The sequence below is a fragment of the Ixodes scapularis genome, unplaced genomic scaffold (genome assembly GCF_016920785.2).
Source record: "Ixodes scapularis isolate PalLabHiFi unplaced genomic scaffold, ASM1692078v2 PGA_scaffold2__306_contigs__length_199485367, whole genome shotgun sequence".
Taxonomy (NCBI): Eukaryota; Metazoa; Arthropoda; class Arachnida; order Ixodida; family Ixodidae; genus Ixodes; species Ixodes scapularis.
Genome location: NW_024609857.1, coordinates 73257 through 93889, shown reverse-complemented (window position 1 = coordinate 93889; position 20633 = coordinate 73257). Strand labels below are relative to the sequence as shown.

Sequence of the window (20633 nt, the reverse complement as noted above, 5' to 3'; positions counted from 1 at the left end):
TTCGCTGTGGCATTACGCAATGCAAGCAAAACGCTTTGCATTGCGTAATGCCACAGCGCAGACTTCATTTAACTACTGGCCAGAATGTGTTTCCAAAAAATGATCGCTTTGCGATTCCTGAGGCCCATGGTCGGACATAAAAAAAGAGGCCCAATTGAGTATACGGAGCGCGCAGGTTTGACTCTCGCGACGATGACGACGCGTTTTTGTCGCCGAAGTCCAATCGGCGCTCCGCGAACTTTCGGTTTCAACTCTGTGCTTTACGAGTACACAGCCTCTGCTTTGGATTAGTTGAGAGTGCCTTAAACTAGGACATTGGTGAGTCGACGCACGTGACGACGACCAAGCCCTTCACCTCGCGTAGATCGAGGGTGGGACTGTTCCTCTTCAATCGTCTGTGAAATCCAAATTACCGACCAGTAGTAGCCTGGAGAAATGAGGCCAAATTAACCTTGCGAACATTTGACGTACTTGCTCTCGGAAGTTCCCACGTGTCTACTGTCCCGCGATGCTTTCTGAACACTAAGCATTGGTCTTCCTTCATTCCGCTCAAACAATGCATGGTAAGGACGATTGGTGCCGTTCCAATGCGTTCTCAGTGCCAAGCGGTGGGATGTCTTTAAGAGACTGCATCATCAAATTGGTGCGTTCAAAGTTTTACTCTCGGGAACTTCTAAGCGTGTAGAAAGAACGTAAAATATGTCTTGCCATCGCCTCTTCTGCAGAGCAGTTGAAGACAAAAGAACTCAATCTTTTATTTTATATTTTCTTTAATATATTACAGCCTCTTTATTTCCGAAGCTCCATCCGTAGATCGTGGTTTTTGACTCTCTGAATGCTCTGCGCAAAGGTAGGTTTACAGTAACATATTTTTGAGATAATAGAGAGAGAGAGAGAGAGAGAGCAACTTACACAATGTCAAATCACTTTTTTTTTCCTTTTTTTTTTTAGACGTGCAAATAAGGAAAGAAGGAACGCTGATATGGTAATATTGCCAAGGTGCGTGGAGATCGTGTTGACAACGGCCCCTAAAAACCAAAACATAGCTCCCAGTCCTGGAGCGTGTTTGACTCCGAGGGCGTTGCTATGGAAACACCGGCAAACGATCGTCGCCTACCCCGCGGCTTGTTTTCAGTCGGTTCGGCGAGTTGGCGCGACCGAGCAACGCACATTCCGCAATGTCTCTGCGAGTGTTACCGCTTCTCTACATCAACCTGGGCGGCGAGATGATGTACATCCTTAACCAGCGACTCAAGGCCCAGAAGATCGCGCTGGACAAAGCGCACAAAGGTGAGCACGGTCGCTAGTTTGATTACACCGGCGTGTTCATTCGCATAATTCCGCCCACAATTGGTGTCATGAACTGTCTGGAGCGAGCCGAAGACCAGGATGTCACGAATTTATTTGACACCACCAAACAGGTAGCACACAAAACTTTCATCACACTGACATTTAGCTACAAAAAGGCCGAATTGGCATCGTGGCATCCAGGCTGGTACCCCATGCGTGTGCAGCATCCGCGTTGAGGTAACTTGGGCTTGCGAGCATAAACATGGTGGTGGCAAAACGCCATAGTTTAGCGCATTGTTCACAAGGAATGCTAAGAACGAACTCCCTATCGTCTGCTAAGAACGACAATCTTGACGTGCTCAAGCAAGCCCGGCACGCAGGCAAAGTTAACTTTGGCAATCTTGACATTACATGTGCTTGTCACACGAGCGGAGACATGGCAAGGGAGAAAGGAGGTTCACCATTTAGCCGTTTTGACCGCACGCAGTGATCACGGACATCGTGAGCACCATGTTCAACGTTCGCTTTGTCGAGGAGTTGTTCAAGCCGCAGGAATTGTACTCCAAGAAGGCGGTGCGCTCCATCTTCGAGAAGCTCACACACGCGTCCATCATGAGACTCAACGCGGCCAGCATGGACAAGGTGAGGGTCTTTCTCAAGGTGCCACACCTTAGAGCCGCGTCACACTGCCAATACATCTTACAGTCAGATACAGACACTCCCTGAGGCCTTCCTTTTATGATGCTCCTCTCACATTGGTCATAAAGAACTGTCTGCAGACATGTTCAAAGTACACACCTGTATGAACAAAACATCTGTCGGCAAATAACTTTGGAATCACGTCTGCGGCGAAAACCGTGTCTTTCGCATGATGTAAGGGCAGTGTGGTGCGATCTAATGGTAATAGAGGGAGCCATTGAAAGTCAGGGAGTTACTCATTCCTAGTGCTCTCAGCAACTTCCGTTAAAAGAGGAAGAGGACAATCGGATGGTCGGGCGAAATCAGAAGGAGGTCTGCGTCAAAAACTGAAAAGTACTGGACTTCAAAGCTAATCGATTGCATTTCACAACATTGAAAACAGCCACGCCAAGTTGATTGTGAAAGTTAATTTAGTCCCATCCGACTGGAGCTATTGTTTTAAGCGAGGAACTTTCTTCAAATAGATAGCCAAGCCCGAAGCGAGGGACTGGCAAAAGAGAAGGTCACCCTGACTTGTTTTTAGGAGAACAACAAACCTGGCTCGTGATCTTTGTTTATTTTCACTTCTTTATGTAGTATAAAAACAACAGAGAAAAAGCGATTCGCCGGTATATACCGTATTTCTGGGGATACAGTCTACTGGTTATTCCTACACTTCCGCACAAAGCACACCCAGAACCACCGAAAAAGTTTCTGGTGTAACGCGTGCGATTCGCGGGAGATATGATGCCGGCTGTCAACATACACAACACTACAACATTACCGGCCCCCCCCCCCCCCCCCCCCCCAAATGGCCCGAAGGAAAACCATTAGCTTATCAATATTAGTAGATCGTCCGGATGACTCCGATAACGATACTCCGCCTTTGAGCATACGTCGTATCGTTTTTGTTTCTTCAGCACGCTGCGTTGGCCATTGCGGGAACGCCCAGAACGCAGTATACAAACAAAGTTACATACATTGAAGAGGATCCGTAGCCAATGGCTAGCCAGATTGGTGACAGGCAACGTTGGTGACAGGTGCTGAATGCACTGAAAGCTCCGCCTCGAGCGCGTGCATTCTGCCTTTGATATACTTTTGACGCACGCGCAGCCAAAGCGACGGGAGACAACGTGCGCTTGTTGGAGGCGCAGATTCTATACCGTACGCCGACTGTGAGCCGTGAACAGTCGCATCGAGGTCCACCGGCATGTGTACCTTCTAGGGCGATAAAAAAACCCAGTACCGCTCCACTTTAAATTACCAACTGGCCAGATATGCATATGTGTGTGAACACGTAAGGCGGAAGATAGCTCGGGTCGCCAAAGAAACCAGAGCTGTTTTTGTTTACGCACCAAGCTTGTCGCTCCTGTGAAACCATCCCTTACAAAAATCTGTTGTTAAATTCTTTTGAATTTCTGTTAAAAATTTTCTGGAATCGTATTTATATTTTTTAATCTCTTTTGAGTTTTTTTTAGAGCTTATTTTGACAACTTACTTAACTCCTAGTTCAAATTGGTCACTTAACTATCTGAGAATTTCATCTAACATAAATTCTGTTGAATTCTTTTCGACGGAACCGCAGACTAACGTTGAAAAAAACACTCGAATTTTATTAATGTATACTTTACATTTTGTTTGGAAATAGTGTCCCTGGGAAAAACGAACACAAACATCATTAAGCACCCAACATCAGAATCACAGACCCATTAACTACTCCAGAGCCTTATATAGCCTACATATTGAAGGTAATCATTAGGCTGGTGACTACCTCAGCCCTTATTAAGGTTCCAAGTGTGCGATCTCCTTCTCGAGAGTCTGTCAAGGGGAAAACAGTATTTCGAAGTAGGTGGACTCTATCTCTTACTAAAAAGCATTGGTACAACTAATTATAATTAGGCGCAGTCGCTAAAACAACATCCACAAAAACAGCTCCTAGAAGAAATGTTATCGCTTTTCAGTGTTTACGGGTAAGAAAGAGAGGGGGAAGGGGGTTAGGTTAACGCGTTTCAGCGGTCCGTCCGGACGTAACGCTAGGCACAGCAAACTTTTATGCTACGTGGGACGTAACTTTAATTTTATTTTTGTTACGTCGGACGTGCTATCAGAATGTTTCATTAAATAGAAACAGGAAAGGCAGTGAAAATGTCATTTGCCTTTGTCCTCTGATTAAAGAAAAGAGTATCCCAAATTAAAAGAAAAATAATTGCAAAGCAACATACTATCATTTTTCGGAACTCTTACAAATATGTCAACAGGAAAAAATCTGGGCCGGCTTGCTAGAACCAGCGTCTCAGCTGAGACTGGGTGAAAGAAAGCACTGCCAAAGCCAGCGCACGACCTGCGCGGGACTCAAGTTGCGTCTCAAGACGCTCGCGCGCCCCAGCCTTTGCAGTGCTTTCTTTCTCCCAGTCTCAGCTCAGACGCTGTTCTAGCAAGCCGGCCCTGGAGAAAATGTCTTTTCCCTTTCAATATTTTCAAAAAATGTGAGCTGTTATTCTTCAAAACTTTCTTCCAAATTAAGAAAAAAATGTCCTCAATTTCTTTTGATAAAATAATAAAGAAATTATTTTTTTCTTTTATAAAATAATGTAAAAAGACAACGTCAATAAGTTTTATTTTTATTTTTTACAGAAAATAACCTACAAAAAGAAACGCCATTACAACTTCTTTTTAATTTTTTTATAAATAAGTCTACAAAAAAAGTTCCTCGTTCTTTCTTTTTGAGGTTTTTTTGACAATAATCAAAACAAAGTGCGATTATAAAGGAAAATCTCGGAAAGTCAATAAGTAGTCTAAAAAAATTAAAAACAGAATGTTGAGACCTGCTTTTGTAAGGGATGGCACTAAAAGCTAACTGAGCGTTCGGTTCCAGCTGTACGACCTAATGACGATGGTGGTCAAGTACCAGACGTTCATGTGCTCTTCGCCCGGCGACCTTCTGGCGGTCACCCTGAACCACCTGGATGCCATCGGAAGCTACGTGGCAACAGCGCGCCCAGTCCACGCCCAAGTGCAGAACGTCCTCGGCGTCCTCCTCAAGGTGGCTCTTGGCCACACTCAGATGCGCGCAAGTATTAATCGCTCTGACCGAGGGGCACGCAGTCCTCGAGAACATTGTCCCATGGGATACACCGCGTGAAAGCAGTTGAAACACTCGAACAACGGTGCTATTGGCGACGTGCGCGACTAAAACCGCCGTTGTGATCGGCCTTTACAATTTGTCAAAAGTCACTATGACGTCTTAAGTATGATGAATTGTGCTTGAATTAATGGAAATAAGAAAGCAATGATGACTCTAAGCTTCCACTGTGGTTTCGACAAACACAATAAAAAAATGTAGCAGGCAATTGATTCCCCTGGTCGTAACATCACATATAGAAACCAAAAGAGGGAGCAACCGAAACATATCGACGCCACAAAAAGAAGGTAGCGTCAGCTTAAATGACGTTCTGGGCAGGTTATTCTGGCCCAAGTTATTTTCGTGGCAAGTTGTTTTTGCACATATTGCGGTTTCCGCAGGTAGTTCCTTCTCAAATTACATCGTTGGGCCCTAATGTATATACATCGTCAAAATAGTTTAACGAGTTTACATAGCGAGTTTTTGAAGCATTAAGCAGAATGGATGTCCAAATACCTTGCATCCTTTTTACCGCATCTATTCCCCCTGGAGTATTACCTTATCATTGGAATGTTGAAAACAGTATCCCCATTCATAAGTTTGGCTACAGAAACAACCTGGCTAACTGTATCCGGTATCTTTAACAAGTATACCTGTTGTAAGCTTCCACAGCATATAATACATTCACGCATGTGTCAATATCTCGAGACTCACAATATTCTTATACCATCTCAGCACTGTTTTAGGAAATTACTATCAACAAGTACCCAGCTTCTTGAATAAATACACGAGCTCGTAAACACAATTCACAATAGGAGCCAGGCAGACATAATTTTCCTTGACCCATAGAAAACTTCTGATAAAGTATCAGACCCAAAACGTCTTTTTAAGTTTTCTACAATCTTCAAATGTGATCTGTTAGTAAAGTGGATAGCATCATAGCTGTCCAATAGATCACAATATGTACATTCCTGTGATGAGTCTTCTGGCCTTCTTGCTTTAACTAGCGGGGTGGCTCAGTTCTTGGGTCTATTGTACTCTTATTTGTTTTTGTAAATTACATTATTAAAGATATCAAAGTACCAATTAAATTATTTGCCGATGGTTGCGTCATTTATTCTGAGGTAAGCTCAACTCAAGATCAAATACATCCTAAGGAATCCTTGACAAACTTTAAGAATGGGCGGATAAATGGCAGGTGCAGGTAAACTACTCTAAAACCGTACAAATGACAGTAACCTGGAAAAAAATCCTTTAAAGTATATTTATTCAAATATGGTACTCCCATCAGTTATGTCCAGCAATACAAATACCTCAAAGTAACAATATCCAGGCGAATTAAACTGGAATCAGAATATAGATGATGTTCTTAATTCAGGGCATATGTAAACGTTTTACACTAAGACGTAGCTCAAAAATGCGCTGATAGGGAAAAGAAAAAGACTGCATAATACATACTCATAAGGCCCATGCTGGAATATGCCAATTTAGTCTGGTATCCTCATACCGCGGAGGGAATCAGTAAACTTGAACATGCACAAAAAATTGCTGGGAGATTTATAACTAACAATTGTAGATATAATATTTCTGCGTCAGGTTTACTTGCAGAGGCCAGCATACAACCGTTGGAGACCAGAGCTAAACTAAACAGATTACGCTTCTTATACTCCCTTGTTAACAAGCTGTTGAATGTTGACAGTGCGAGATATATCACTTTTTCATCAACGGGTTCATCTAGACTCAATCACTCAAAAGCTACCAAGCAATCCAGATGTAAGCATGATGTATTCAAGTATCTCTTTTTCTCTCGGGCAACCTAAGAATTAAATTCGTTAACAAACGAAGTAGTAGCCCTTACGTCACTTGACGGCTTTGTTGATACAATTAATTCTGCTAAACTTGGTTCTTGCGTGCAATTTGTTTTCTACCGTTCGAATTGTATGTAGTATGTACACCGACACCTGCTATGGCTCACGCATGCGTGCCACAGTATCCTTTAAATAAATAAATAATCTATGGTTGGAGCTGTTAAGCACGGTCCGCTTGAGTTGTTGGCTTGGGACGCTTAATTCGAGTAAGATAGCCGACACGAAAAAGGGAAAAATAACCTCATCTATGGAGCATCATAAAGACGCCGAAGACTAAATGTTGACGCCGCATAAAACAACGCTTCGATAAAAAAAAAAAAAGACTACAGATAATCTTATGTTTGACCCATTCAAACAACAGTGTACTTTTCGTTTTTGTGTTTTGAGTCTAAATTTTAACTAAACAATTTCCTCGTTTTTTTTTTCTTGTTTTTTTTTTTTGTTGCTGTTCTTTTTTGTGTGTGTTTTCTTTTATGAGCTGGCGGTGTTTTATTCCGTCATTTACATTTTTGTTTTTCGTTTTTACACGAAGATGTTAATTATGCTTTCCTCGGTTCCTCCACAGAACTACCAGAACCTGAGTGTCGGGGAGTACCAAATGATCCGGTACGCACTCCTTGGTTTCTTTCAAGACCTGCGGATCCGCGTAAGTATACGACGCTCGTGTCGTGAAACGAGAAACATCGTATGATCAGGAATATAAAGGTCCGATGTCACGCCGCAGGTGTCCGTGTTCCTAAAGACCGGAGTTCAACATCCGAACGGACTCTTCGAAATTCCGACTTCGGGCCCAGTTCCACCGGGTTTCGAAGTTCCCGGAACTGTCAGGTAAAAAAGAGAGAGAAGGAAGGAGAGAAAAAATATCTTCACCTATATAGAGTTCAAACTAAAGATTATGACTGGTAACCACTCCAGACCATGCAAAAAAAAAAGTAATTAAAAAGTTAGAAATAAGTGAAGTTTAGGGAGATCAAATGGAAACCTGTGTAGTCGGGGACAATTTAAGAGTTCCAGGAGAAGCTCCTTCCATCCCTCCAATTTAACGAAGTGAGTGCTTTAGAGGAGGTCGCCACCTCTCCAGTGTTCGCTCTGCTGAAATGGAAAGGGGTGGATGGAGCTACCTCCGATTTCTTAACCTGTCACCGACTACAGTTAACTAATACGCATAAATTATTTTAGTGTTCATGACGTAGGTTTGCATGTACGTACGTATGCCCCTGTAACAGCCCTGAAAAGGATAACCCTACAAATACATAAACAAATAACTATTGAATAACTGATTGTTGTGCTTCAATGTGGCGATTGCTGCTGTGTATTCGTTAAAGATTAATATTCGTTGTTCGATTTATTACCGTTACTCCGTTCAAACAACATAGAGACTGTGCTTGACTGTGGGCCAGCGTTTCCGTTGACCGGGACTCTGAAAAGTGAAGGGGTTGTCGTGGTGACTTTGTTTAGTGACTCTTATCCAGGGAGTTTGGCCCCGGGAGCGTCTTGCTCCGAGAAACCCCGTTCGAGACCGGCTGCAACTACGAGCCTGCCCAGAGGTCGGCGCAGGGATTCCACAGGGGAACCAGGCTAGGAACCAACATGTAGGTACATTCCATCGAGGCCTGGACTCTGCTACGAAAAACAAGAGAGCGTCTACTTCGCTCTACTAGCGCTGCCATATGCTTGCAGCCATACACCAGGCATATGAACGTAGTGCCACGAGCACCAGAGTTGTGTCAATGTCAAAGCACAACTGCTCGTCCTCTCCAGAAATAATTGTCAAAAAGATTACTGAAAGCAGGCACTACGAAGTTCGCAGTAAGTATATTTGTCACAGAGAGTTATTGTCATGGGCGTACCAACCGGGGGGGCAAGGGGGGCGTTGCCCCCCCCCCCGGTTCTCAGAGTGGGCGGGGGGGGGGGGGGGGGGGGGGGGGGCAAGGCATGTGTTGTACCCCCCCCCCCCTTCCCCCCCCCGAGACAGCCGCTACTGGGCAGGGCAAACAATGCCAGCCGGATCCCAGGGGATACCAAGGGCACCGCCCCCATGCCCCGGGGCGAGGGGGGTGGGAGAGGGGGAGGTCCGGTTTGCCCCCTCCCCCCCCCCCCCCCTCAAGAACAAGTTGGTACGTCACTGGTTATTGTAATGTACGCTACAGGTTTAATTGGAGCTAGTGCCCCCTTCAACTTCCGGGCAAACAAATTGAAGCAGGCAGCATCCGTTGTGTCTTCGCCGAATCTCTTTTGTTATTTTGGCCGTACCGAACAGCTTTATAATCACGGTAATAGTGTCAAGGCTTTAGTTACATAATTTTTCGTTATCAGCGAACGATGTTAAACATTTCTATATTTCATGCACAAACCCGTGTTCCACAGCAGGTGTGTAAAAACCAGCAACGAATCTAAGCAAAACTACAATCGAAAGGAATGTAGAGTGTGTTCAAGGTTTCTTGTGACGCTTATAGCTAATATGCCAGCGCTGTCACTATATGAAAATGACCCCGTCCTGCATCTTTAATAGCGGTTATAAACATCCAAAACTTAAAGAACAAAATACGCTGACTTTTTATTATTTTCTTCGCCGGACAGCTTTTATTTGGCACCTGTTTTCTGGCTTCTCCCTATTTTCAAAGATTTCAAGTGTGCGGGAGATGTTTTGAACGCAGAACAGGCATCTTCGCATATATGCATGAGCAGAGAGAATAAAGCAGTACTTATTTATTGCGAATCTCACTATAATTAGATGGATTACATTTTATATTGATCTTGTTCGTGCACAGGGAGTTACTGATCCAGTGTTACTGCCTAGTTCTTGCCGTCTCTCTTGGTTTTCCTGTTGTTTTTTCGTTTGTAATTGAAAACGAGCGTGTTGGTTAATAGGTACCAGGGATGGGCAGTATTTAAAATACAAGTATTTGAAATACGTGTTTCAAATACTTTGTGCATTTTGCATTTGTATTTAATTACAAATTGGGTAATGTATTTGACATATGTATTTAAATACTAAAACGTGGGTATTTCAAATACAATTGTAATTAAATACATTTTTCTGGGCAAAAATACATCCCTCAAATTTATTTTCAATGTCCAGAGCAGGAAGGAAACTACGTTCTGCACCGAATGCAGTGTCTCTCAATCAAGCACACGCGTTTAGTGAGTTTGTGATTACGGTGTTAGTCCAGGAACGTAGAAAAATGTTTGAACAGCAGTAGAGACTTTAATACACGACGTTTCGGGAAGAGTCTTCCCTTCTTCAAGTGTAAGAATAGTGACGAAATCAACGTTCACAGGCAGACTGGCTAATTAAGTGCCTGTGACATTTTGTGATGCTTTCCAGCCTGATTTCCATCCATATTTTTGCCTGGAACATTCTAAATGCGCAGGTCGTCCAGATTTTCGTAACTGGTGCGAGTTGCAACAATAAAAAATTCTCTAGCTAGTGCTGCGCGTCTTGGTCGTCTCGGTTCTTTGTTGGTCTATACCAAAATGTAATCGACAAAAAAAAGTGCTTGAAGCTCTGTACTTTTTCACCTATTACGTCCAAGCTGATTACATTTTTTTGTGATTATATTTCTATTACGTTACTAGAGCCCCGCACACTAACTCCCCGAGTGTGCGATGCAAAATTAAAATGAAATAACCAGAAACCCGTTGCAGGTGCCCTGAAGTCGCTGATGCAAATTTTGAGGAATGCATTTGGAAATGTAATTAGATTTGTAATTAAATACATTTTGACGAAGTAGTTTGTATTTGTATTTCGATACATATTTGCATGTATTTTGCCCATCCCTGATAGATACAAAACTTGAAAGTATAACACAGAGAGGACGAAGACGGGAAGAGGACATCTTTTAGATGTCCTGTTCCCGTCCTCGTCCTTTCTGTTTTATACTTTCAAGTTCTGTTTTCGTTTGTCTTGCACGTAAATGCCCCCCCCCCCCCTGGCTAAAAAGCGCCGACGCCGAGTTTGCGCTAAATGCGTCTAACAGTGCACATAAATGCATGTATAAAGCTGTTTTAGAACTGTGCTTAATGCCATAAATTTAAAAGAAAAACACTGTAACTGATTGATCTATTAATTTACGTGATTCAGAAATGTTCTAAGCTTTTTACTGCGTGAGAAGTGTTCGTAATTTTCCTCTCATAATCAAGCGCAGAGAGAAAATGCACCCAAGGTTCCCCATAGGAATACATTACCGGAGTCAAGTTTCGACTGGTTGCTGTCTGCTTCGGTTTGCAACAGCACACTAGCGCCAGCTGGACCTTTAGTGTGCATTATAATAACTCTATTGTTTGGCACGTGCACTCACTATCTCGCTAACGCATTTATACATATATGCTCGTAAACGCAAGGATTACGGGAAGTCGCGACGTTTCGTGAACATTTCTTCTTTAAACTATACACTACTGGCGCGCATTTCTTCTATTTTCTTTTCTCCACGGGGGTTTATGTAACATAAACTAATAAGATGCATTCATTCTTCTTTTTTTTTTTTTTTTTTTGTCAAGCACATTTGGTTTGCCCTATATTTCCCATTTTTCTGAAGAGAACCAGTGTATGTAACTCCCAGGTCGACTTCCGGTGCGCCGACACCGTTTTGAGGGCGCAGAAATAATTTTTATTTCAAAACCGAACCAGAAAGACTTCTGTCAATGATGTTCTCATTCAAGAAATTGTTCTGTATGAGCGTGACAAACCCCGACTTTTGCCCGCCGACAGAACCAAGTCAGCATTTTTCAGCAACCCGACCAGCATACAAACACCTTTGATGGTCACTAGGTGACTTTCGAGCATGAAGCAAATAAAGTTGCACGGTCTGTTCAACGTGTATACAAGCGATGTTTGGTGCGTGTCGTTCGTCGAGGCATTTAGCTGATACAAGGAATGACTAGAAACGACGAAAGAAGAAACGGGCCGCACTTCTCCTACAAACAGAAGCGGGTAGGAGCGTCCACGCTCGTATATTGTTTTGGAAGTTTCTTTTATCGCGTGCGCAACCCCGCAAAATGGAGGCCTTCGGAATGAGGGCCTTGCAAAAAATTCCGTGTCGTTTGTAATGTCTTCTATGGCCCTCTTTCGTTTCATTAACTAAGACTGACCCCTCGCAGTGAAGGAGCTCGCCTTTGAGGGCGTTCCCAGGACGTTCATCCGCCATTTCGATGTGGTCGTACTTCCAGACCTATGGCATTTCCAGGAGGTTACAGCATCGAAATGGAAGAGTGAAATTTTGCCATCTGTACGAGTTTGGAAGCACGACTAGGTCAGAAATGCCGCTGCCAAACTTAAAATGACGTCTGGGAGTGTCCGTCTATTTGATTCGCGCGCACTGCACCCTTTAAAGATATTCGCGCTGTCCGGTACAATCTCTTTCCTTTTACCCAATTGCTTCGATCGCCCATTGACTGAAAGGACTAAACTCGCCTGTCTTGTCATGTTTCCCAAAATCTACCATGCTTCTTTTTTTTTCTTAGCAATTACTGTCAACCACCATCTCAAATCAATGTACGTCGTGACCACAACTTGAAAGTATGTTCGCGAGAACAAATGCATTCCAGAATTTCCAGCTTTCCCTAGCTGGAAATATTCAGGCCGAATTCATCTATCTTTCAAAGCCACACCTCCCAAGTGTTCTTCGTTAGTCAAAATGTTTATTCAATATAAGCTACATTTTTTTCTTTATCTTTTACATTAGGTAGATATATGTTTCTTCATAATTAAGGGAAGCGTTATTCGGCAACGTTCACTGTTCATTTGTTGTACTAGACCCCCCCCCCCTCCCCCCCCCCTTTTTTTCATGTGATGCACTTCATTGAAGTGCCTTTGAAGATTGTTAAACTGAACTGAAACAGAAACTCGCTGTCGCTTCAAGAACAATGTGGTGTTACATTAAATCGTCTGGTAGTCTTTTTGGGTGCATACATGCATGCTAAAGATTCACGCACGCTAGAGGGGCTAACATTTTGTAGCCTATTCTCAGCAGACCAGAGACCCATGTCCGATCTCGGTTACAGATACTCCCCCAACGAGCAGATAGCTCGATCCCTGCTTGAGGGTCCAGGCTCGGTCCCTGCTGCCTCCCCCAACACCACTGAAGAGAACGTAAGACCAGTTTCTACGTCTCTTCACTGCGTGCCACCACTGACGAGAATCCTTGAAAGCTCCTACATAAAAGGAGTCCTGCATACTTTTTACAAGAAACAACATCCTTTGTGGCGCCGACTTACGTGACGGTGCACGTCTTAAACAAAACATGGCTGCATGTTCGCAACACAAGAAGAGGCAACGCCACCAGCGGAAAAGACGTGAAGGAAATAAGCGGGGAGCAACTGCATACCCTGGTGTGCAGCGAAAACTTCCACGGACTGCCGGCAGAATTATGAAGCAGAGAAAGGGGAATAAATGCGTGCCGTTGGAGTTACGGATAGCAGCAAACTGCTATTTTCTTTCAAAAAAGTGCTTCGTTACTTCTGATGCTGTCCTCGTAAAAGACGGGGCGCATGTGTCCGACGCGCTCTAGAAGCGTTGCGCGTGGGGCGTTGCAGGTGGAGGCCCTGACCAGCCCCGACAGCAGCGCCAGGGCGGAGCTGGGACTCCTGCTGCAACTGGTGGGACACGACGAGCGCCGGGACACCTCCGAGTTCAGCCTCAACCTTTTCTTCGAAGGAGACGGGTGACGCCGCGCCTTTCTTTCCTCGACGGGCGACCAGAAGCGTGCGGGCACGGCTGAACCACCAACGCTAACCGGCACGCTGTCGTATATAGGACATCCGCAGCCTGTGTTTGATTACCAACCAGGGAGACGCTACCCAGCTAAATATTATTATTCACGGTGGAAATTCAAGAGTGAGGAACATATGTGTTTGTGTCTCCTATGTTGTCCGTATAAACTTTCCGTTTAGTTACACGTAACCGCACAGCCACCTAGTCACTTTATCTTATGGGCGCGCTAGCAGATCCCTGTAATAGTGTAAAAACAGCTTTTGCTTTTCTTTGTTTTACCAAACACCGGAAGTGGTATTTACACAACGCAAGGTAGCCAGATTGGTAAGCGAGGGAAGCACGCCTCAAACGCGACAACAATGGCGGTTACCAGAATCCCTTTGACTGCCATGTTCGTGCTCGTGATGGTACCGGTGCGTGCCTTCCGAGGAGTCTGCATGAGATCAATAGCCCAAGCTGTGGCTAAACTAACTCATCGTCTCACAAAAACACCAACTTGATCGGCGATCGTGTAGAATCTGTCTGAATTAGGTTTTCTTCAGCACACGCTATCATCGATTGGTTTTGGACAGTTTGGTTCAAAACGTCTCCAAGCTCTACATTAATGAGGGCAGTCTGTTAGCCAACCAATTTGTTTCACTGAATACCAACTTAACGCAGAGTTAATAATACCAGCTGCCAAACCCTGTACCACCGGCTGAAGTTTAGAAAGTTCATCTTCATAACTGAGAAGTGTTAGAATGATATGGACGACACGTATATACATAATTTGATTTGGGATTAGTGCACGACCGACCCTTTTGCTATTTACAAACATGGAGTCGTCCCAAGCGACTTCCGGTCGATCCGTCTTTGCAAGCCTGTAGAGCTTGCTTATGTCACCAGCGCTAGAAAGCATAAATGCTACAACAACAAAGTTGGAGATTTAACGAGGCCTTCGGCTGTACAATTTAACGAAGCTTGGAGGAGACAAGTAGGTTTACAAGAATATTCAAAATGTTTTAACAGATCTCGCGCTTCTTTGTTCTTTTGGCATTCACCTGGAGGATTCGTAGTTAAAAGTTTCATCGAGATTTTAAGCAGCAGTGCTAAATAAGGCTATGCTCTTTTTTTTTTTCTTTTTTTTTTTTTTAATAATTGGTAGGTTTTCTGGGACGTCAGAGACTGGAGCACCGCCTGGTGGCGTTTGCCATGATTGAAGAGGGTCTATATTAGGGAAATGCACGCACTGATTACTAAAGGTTACTTTATATATAATGATCTACATCGCACAGTTCAAACATCGGAAGGTTTCCGAGAAAACACTATTCCGCTATGGAGGTACGATTTTTCCCTCAAAGCACGCGACTAAGCTACTGCGAAGCAAAATATACGGACTCTCGATGTCGGCTTCGGGGGCGTCGCTTCTCCACAGTGCATCGGCGACCGCCAGACAGCGCACTTAACGGAGCTTCATCACCCGCTCGATGGGACTGAAAATGAGAACGGAATTTTCGGCGCAGTTTGGCGCAGCAGTCCAATCATTGTACTTGCGTAGTATGTAAATTTTAGTACAGTCTCATTTCGTCCAAGTGTAACCCTCTTAAGGTCTTAGAGCTGATTGGAACACAATAAAGCTCGGATTGATTACCGGCTACTCGCGAATAATAGGGACTTGTCGCAGACCGTAGGCCCTAGCTTTGTGCTGCCAGTAAGAGCTCGTGCCGGCACTTTGTGCGCGATTTGAGCCCGCGCCCGCAATCCACAGGGTGCGACCTACGAAAAGACCCTTTTAACGAGCCCCTCACAAAAGGTAACGCTTTCCAAATAACGGACCCCCCCCCCCCCCCCCTGCACCACCACACCCTTAGTCGGAATCGTTTGCAGCACTCACTCTATTCTACAGTCAGTGAAAGGTTAAAGGGGCGGTGCAACGATATTAATTGGAATGTTTTTCACTTTCCACGAGCTTACTGGCCCTAGTGGGACTCAAGGATACTCGCACGCAACGCCAGTGGGCGAAACTCCTTTGTTGCGGTGTACTTTCAAGGAGAAAAGCAAGCGTTTTCATTCAATCTCTTTCGCAAAACTTGATGACGTAGCTGGGCGGTCGCAGTACCGCCCAGTGACGATATTTGAATGCGGCTCATAGATTGAACCCGAGCACTGGGTGGGCACTCGATTCGGGCTCGTGATAATCGATAGCTCGAGAAACATTCGGGTAAAGTGGCCCGTGTCCGATCGCTGCAATGACGACAATAGACGAACCATAACAATGTCTATAACTCAGCGCAAGTCCTGTGCTTTGCAAACCCCAGCGCGTGGCTATGATCAACACTGGCGGCATAGAGTCGGCTCCAGATCACGTGGCCGCTTGTTCTGACTGCGAGTTGAAGGGGTAAACGCTGCTCGTTTTTCTTTAATTGTTTCTGCGACTTCGATTGCGTGCGGTGAAAAACGAACGGGTGCTACATAGGTCATCAACGTCAGGGATCCGTTTTAAGCGGTATAAGCGCAAAATACAAAAGTCGTTGCATCGCCCCTTTAAGTGTGCAGGTCAAGCTCCTCCCAGAAAGTCCTCCACTTTTTCCACTTGAATAAAGTGAACGCCGGAGAGGAGGAGAGTTCCTCCTCGCCTCCTCTCCAGCAAACCATGGCGTCCAGTGTTGACCTTAGAGCGTTCCAGCACGCGCACGTTGCCTTCTGCCAAGGTTTGACTGCACGCGCGACCAAGTGTTATCAAAGACAGAAAGCTCGAAGACATTGGCTGTCGCCATTGCTTGGACACGAAGCCTGCGATTGGATCTGACTTTTCGCCGAACCCTGACGCAGGCCTCGCGTCCAATAGAAGCTTAGAGTACGTGATCAAGGAATGACGGACAAGCGATGGAGCGGACGTCTGAAAAGTGTCTATTGTTTCCTCGATTTCAGGGCGGCTAGTGACCGAGACGCCTGCGACGGAGGGCTCCTGGTGACGATCGACACACCCAAGGCAAGTGTCACGAATTGAATTACAGGTCCATATTTACAGCTTCCAAGCAGCAACTGCGTAAATCAGGGAGGAGACGACAGGCTAGAAAGGGCTGGAATGAACAGGGCCTCCATCGCGGACGCTGAAAGTGTAATTCTACGGCCCGCGCGCGCTGGCCTTCCTCTTAGAAAAGATTCGAAGTAAATAATCATAATAAGGCTTTGACGAACGCGCGTGCCAAATTTGTTTCACACTTTTGCTTTAGAACAAGTACTACTGCAGACGCCAGCACGTGCAATGCGTGTAACTACACTCGTAGCATGCACCTCGGTGCTTGGGAAATTTAGAAAAAGGTCTATTAGCCATGTGCGCGAAAAAAAGCGTAGCTGCGGTCAGCTTTCCACGATTGGCCGAACCATGGGCATATGAGCATTGTCAGATTGTCAACTTTGACGGTGTTTCGGATTGCGATGGCTCCTAGCTTTCACTGTGCTTTTTAAACACACCATTGAACTCGTCGCCGCACCTGATGGTAAGTAGCCAGGATAACAACTGGTGACGTCACGGCGAGGCAAATCCCAGTCGTGACGTCACGGATGGAAACCATAAGAGGGCGCCACTGAAACATCTCGGCGCTAATTGGGGCGCTGTCTGCTTTTGTGTGCTATCAATACCCGGCCGATTGAGCCAAGGCAATCCGCTTTGCAAAGACGTTGCCATGCCGACAATTATCGCGCTAGTTTAGGCTTAGGAATGGCCAGAATCGAAAGACTATCTAGAAAATGCGGCGAGGTCATTGCCCATGCTTTGCGATTTAAGCGAGGTAAGGCAAAGCGAAAGCCTCCTGCACCATTCGTTGCTGACTAACGAGCCCGATATTGTAGCTACAACGACATATTCGTTTTAAAGCGAGCGGCTCTCACTCACCGGTGCACCGCCATGTTTCCCCGCATCCCTACCGAGCCCCAGTCACGTGGTTTCAAAATCCCTCTCCTAGGTACTGCTGCTAACTTTAGCCGCGGTTAGTGCTTCGAGCAAACGGGCCCTGAAGGTGCTCTAAAATTACTCGAACCGATCACATCACTCTATCATAAATCAGACGCCCCACGCCCCACTTGCCTTAAGCGTGTTTCATATGCAGCGGTTTTGGCCCTAGAGCGGCGCGATTTGTGCCGTCGCGGCGCTTTGGCCAGCACCAGCGGTTGAGCGGCACGAGCGCCGCGACGGCAGAAGTTGCGCCGCTCTAGGGCCAAAATCGCTGCATCTGAAACACGCTTTACCGTGCAAGTGGGGCCACCTTTCTTATTCGCAACTCTAGGTCAGAGTTGCGCCAACTTGCAAAGGGCAGAAAACATCAAGGGCACTCGTACCGCAGCTGTTTTGTCTTTTTTTTTTTTTCCTACTTTGTGCCTGTTTTTTACGTGCTGTTTGCCCTTTTGTCAGCTTAAACCAAATACTCCACATCGGCACCCTAAATCAGTAACAAAAGTATCCTTGCTAAATCTCGAATTTGAACTAACAAAATCAGAATATTGCAGTTTACCCTATATACTGGTCGCAGTTTGATTCAGAAGTATAGTGCAAGGTAGAGTTGTTAGATTAGCTCTTACAAAGTCCTTCTGTTTTATATATACCGTAAAATCCCGTGAGAACGCCCACCCAAAACGTAGAGATAAATGGTGAAAAACGTGGGGTGGGCTATCTTTGGGGATGCCGCAGCAAAACATTATCAAAAATTAATGATAAGCACCGGGGCACCCGCTACAAACCACGTGATGCGGGAACTGATACCGCCGATCGTGAACACGGCAAATTCGCGTTTCACGATGCCATAAACACGCGGGTATTCGCTAAAAACTCCTGTGTCACGGGAAAGGATACCGCAAGTGGCCGACGCAGCAGATTCGCATTTTACGGTGCGAACGACTCGCGAAAACCCGCCGAGAACTCGCATTTCATGGGAACGGATACCGCAAATCGCGGACGCAGCAGATGCAAGCTTCATGGTGCAATAAAGACACGGGAACCCGGTACAACCCGGTATAATCTTACCTGTCACGGAAACCCATATGGCGCGCGCAGATCGCGGACAAAAACGCGGGAATACGCTACAAACTCGCATGCCACGGAAACAAATACTGCAGGTCGTGGACATACTATACACGCGGGAACAACTCTCGCGTTCGATACCGCGCGCGCGGGTCGCGGACAAAAACACGGGAATCCGCTACGAACTCGGGAACGGATACCGCAAATCGCGAACGCAGCAGATTCGCATTTCACGATGCAATATGCACGCGGGAACAACTCGGGTTGTTACGGGAGCCGATATCATGCGCGCAGATCGCAGACGAAAACGCGGGAACCCGCTACGAACTCGCTTCTCGGACGCACCGGTACCGCAGATCGCGCCGTGGATGCGAGATTCCCGTTGGACTTGGCTTGGCGTCCAACAGGAATCGGGGGGTGGGCGATGTTTCGGAATTTTTATGTTACAGATATTTAGCCAGAAAAACTGAATGGGCGATCTCAGGGGAGGACGCCCTTACGGGATTTTACGGTACATATATAGGGTGGTCCAAGTTACTAGGCTCGATCTAAAATGGACCGTAAAAATCGACACCTGCACATAGCAATCTAAACTTTTCGTCAAAGGTGTATTTCACAGGTCGGTTTTTTTCTTGCAAAATTACAGAGCATAGTTCTCTTTCTGTAAAGAATAAGGCCAAGAAACTTGCCAGGGTCTACGGCGGGGAATGACGCAGACGACAGTGATTCAGTAGCGGGGCGTGTTTGGCGTTCGTATTGATAGATGGCGTCGGGAGCAGCGTCCGAAGCCGACCAGCGAAAGAAAGCAGATGACACGCAGACGGAATCCGTTGGCAGCAAAAGCGCCGCCGTTATGCAGACGCGTTTTTTTACTTTAAATTTTGCTCTTATTGTCCGCATTTCGTTTTTTAATCGAAGGTAAATTTAAAAAAAAAGATTATGTTAATTCTAGTAAACCACGGTGGTCGCGATAAGGAGGCAGCGCCATCTATCAATACGAACGCCAAACACACCCCGCTACTGAACCCGTCGTCTGCGTCGCTGCCTGCCGTAGACCCTGGCAAGTTTCTTGGCCTTCTTTTTCACAGAAAGAGAACTCCGCTTTATAATTTTACAAGTAAAAATTGACCTCTGAAATACACCTTTGACAAAAAGTTTAGATGGCTACGTGCAGGCGTCGATTTTTACGGTTCATTTTAGATCGAGCCTGGTGACTTGAACCACCCTACATATTGACGCTTGTGTCGGGAATTGTTTTCCCCTTAGTACGCGGCTGCGCTGCGGCGAAGCGTGACAGAAAAAAAACCGCGATGCCTACGCCGCAGTTTTTGCTTCACTGCAGTGCACCAGAGTGCGGTGAGAAGCGCACTCAACGAAGCTACCTAACCCACCATAACATGCCACGAACATTAGAGTATTGCGCGACCACCGAGTAAGGTCAGTGTTTGATACAGAATTCAAATCTAGTAGTACGCACTTAAATCGAAAGCTCAAAAAATTCGGACAGCCCTACTGTAACAATCCGGCCGTTCAGAAGTTTTTAGCCGTAATATTTTCAGTATTAATAAAGTGAAATTCTGTCTTGGCACAATGTTGGCACAAATTCAGCACATTTTGTCGAAATGCAACAGGATGTAGCAGGGTAAGCACTTTGGCGCAGCAACCAGATCACCGATGATATCCTTAGCATCAATAAAGTAAAAATAAGTTTTGGCGCATATACCTCACATTATGGCAAAATGTAGCGGGGCATGCGCTTTGGCGCAGCAATCGCATCAGTTTCTTCCCCTTTCTTTCAAGTTGATAAAAGAAGTGTTTACTGCAGGCGGGAAGCGACGAGCTGAGCCAGGTGCTTGCCAACCTGACCATGGAGCAGGACAGCGGCAGCGCAGAGAACGATCTCCTGGAGCTCATGGACAGCGCCAACTGATCTGGTTGGCGTGTGAACGCTGCCTCCAGACTCAG

The 20633-nt window shown here is 45.5% G+C and overlaps 1 protein-coding gene across 1 annotated transcript; it reads left to right on the top strand.

Annotated features, from left to right (window-relative positions):
• The first annotated feature begins 1178 nt into the window (after window positions 1–1178).
• On the top strand, window positions 1179–20598 carry LOC8028952 (protein OSCP1). Its single transcript, XM_042292138.1, has 7 exons — window positions 1179–1290; window positions 1778–1932; window positions 4844–5011; window positions 7523–7603; window positions 7682–7785; window positions 16580–16640; window positions 20494–20598. The coding sequence occupies exons 1-7, from the start codon at window positions 1179–1181 to the stop codon at window positions 20596–20598; spliced, it is 786 nt and encodes a 261-aa protein (XP_042148072.1).
• Window positions 20599–20633: the final 35 nt, after the last annotated feature.

Coding starts and splice junctions, on each gene's coding strand:
- LOC8028952 (XM_042292138.1), top strand. CDS start 1,179: ATGTCTCTGCGAGTGTTACCGCTTCTCTACATCAACCTGGGCGGCGAG. Junction 7,604..7,681: donor TTCAAGACCTGCGGATCCGC/GTAAGTATACGA, acceptor GTCACGCCGCAG/GTGTCCGTGTTCCTAAAGAC. Junction 16,641..20,493: donor TGACGATCGACACACCCAAG/GCAAGTGTCACG, acceptor TGTTTACTGCAG/GCGGGAAGCGACGAGCTGAG.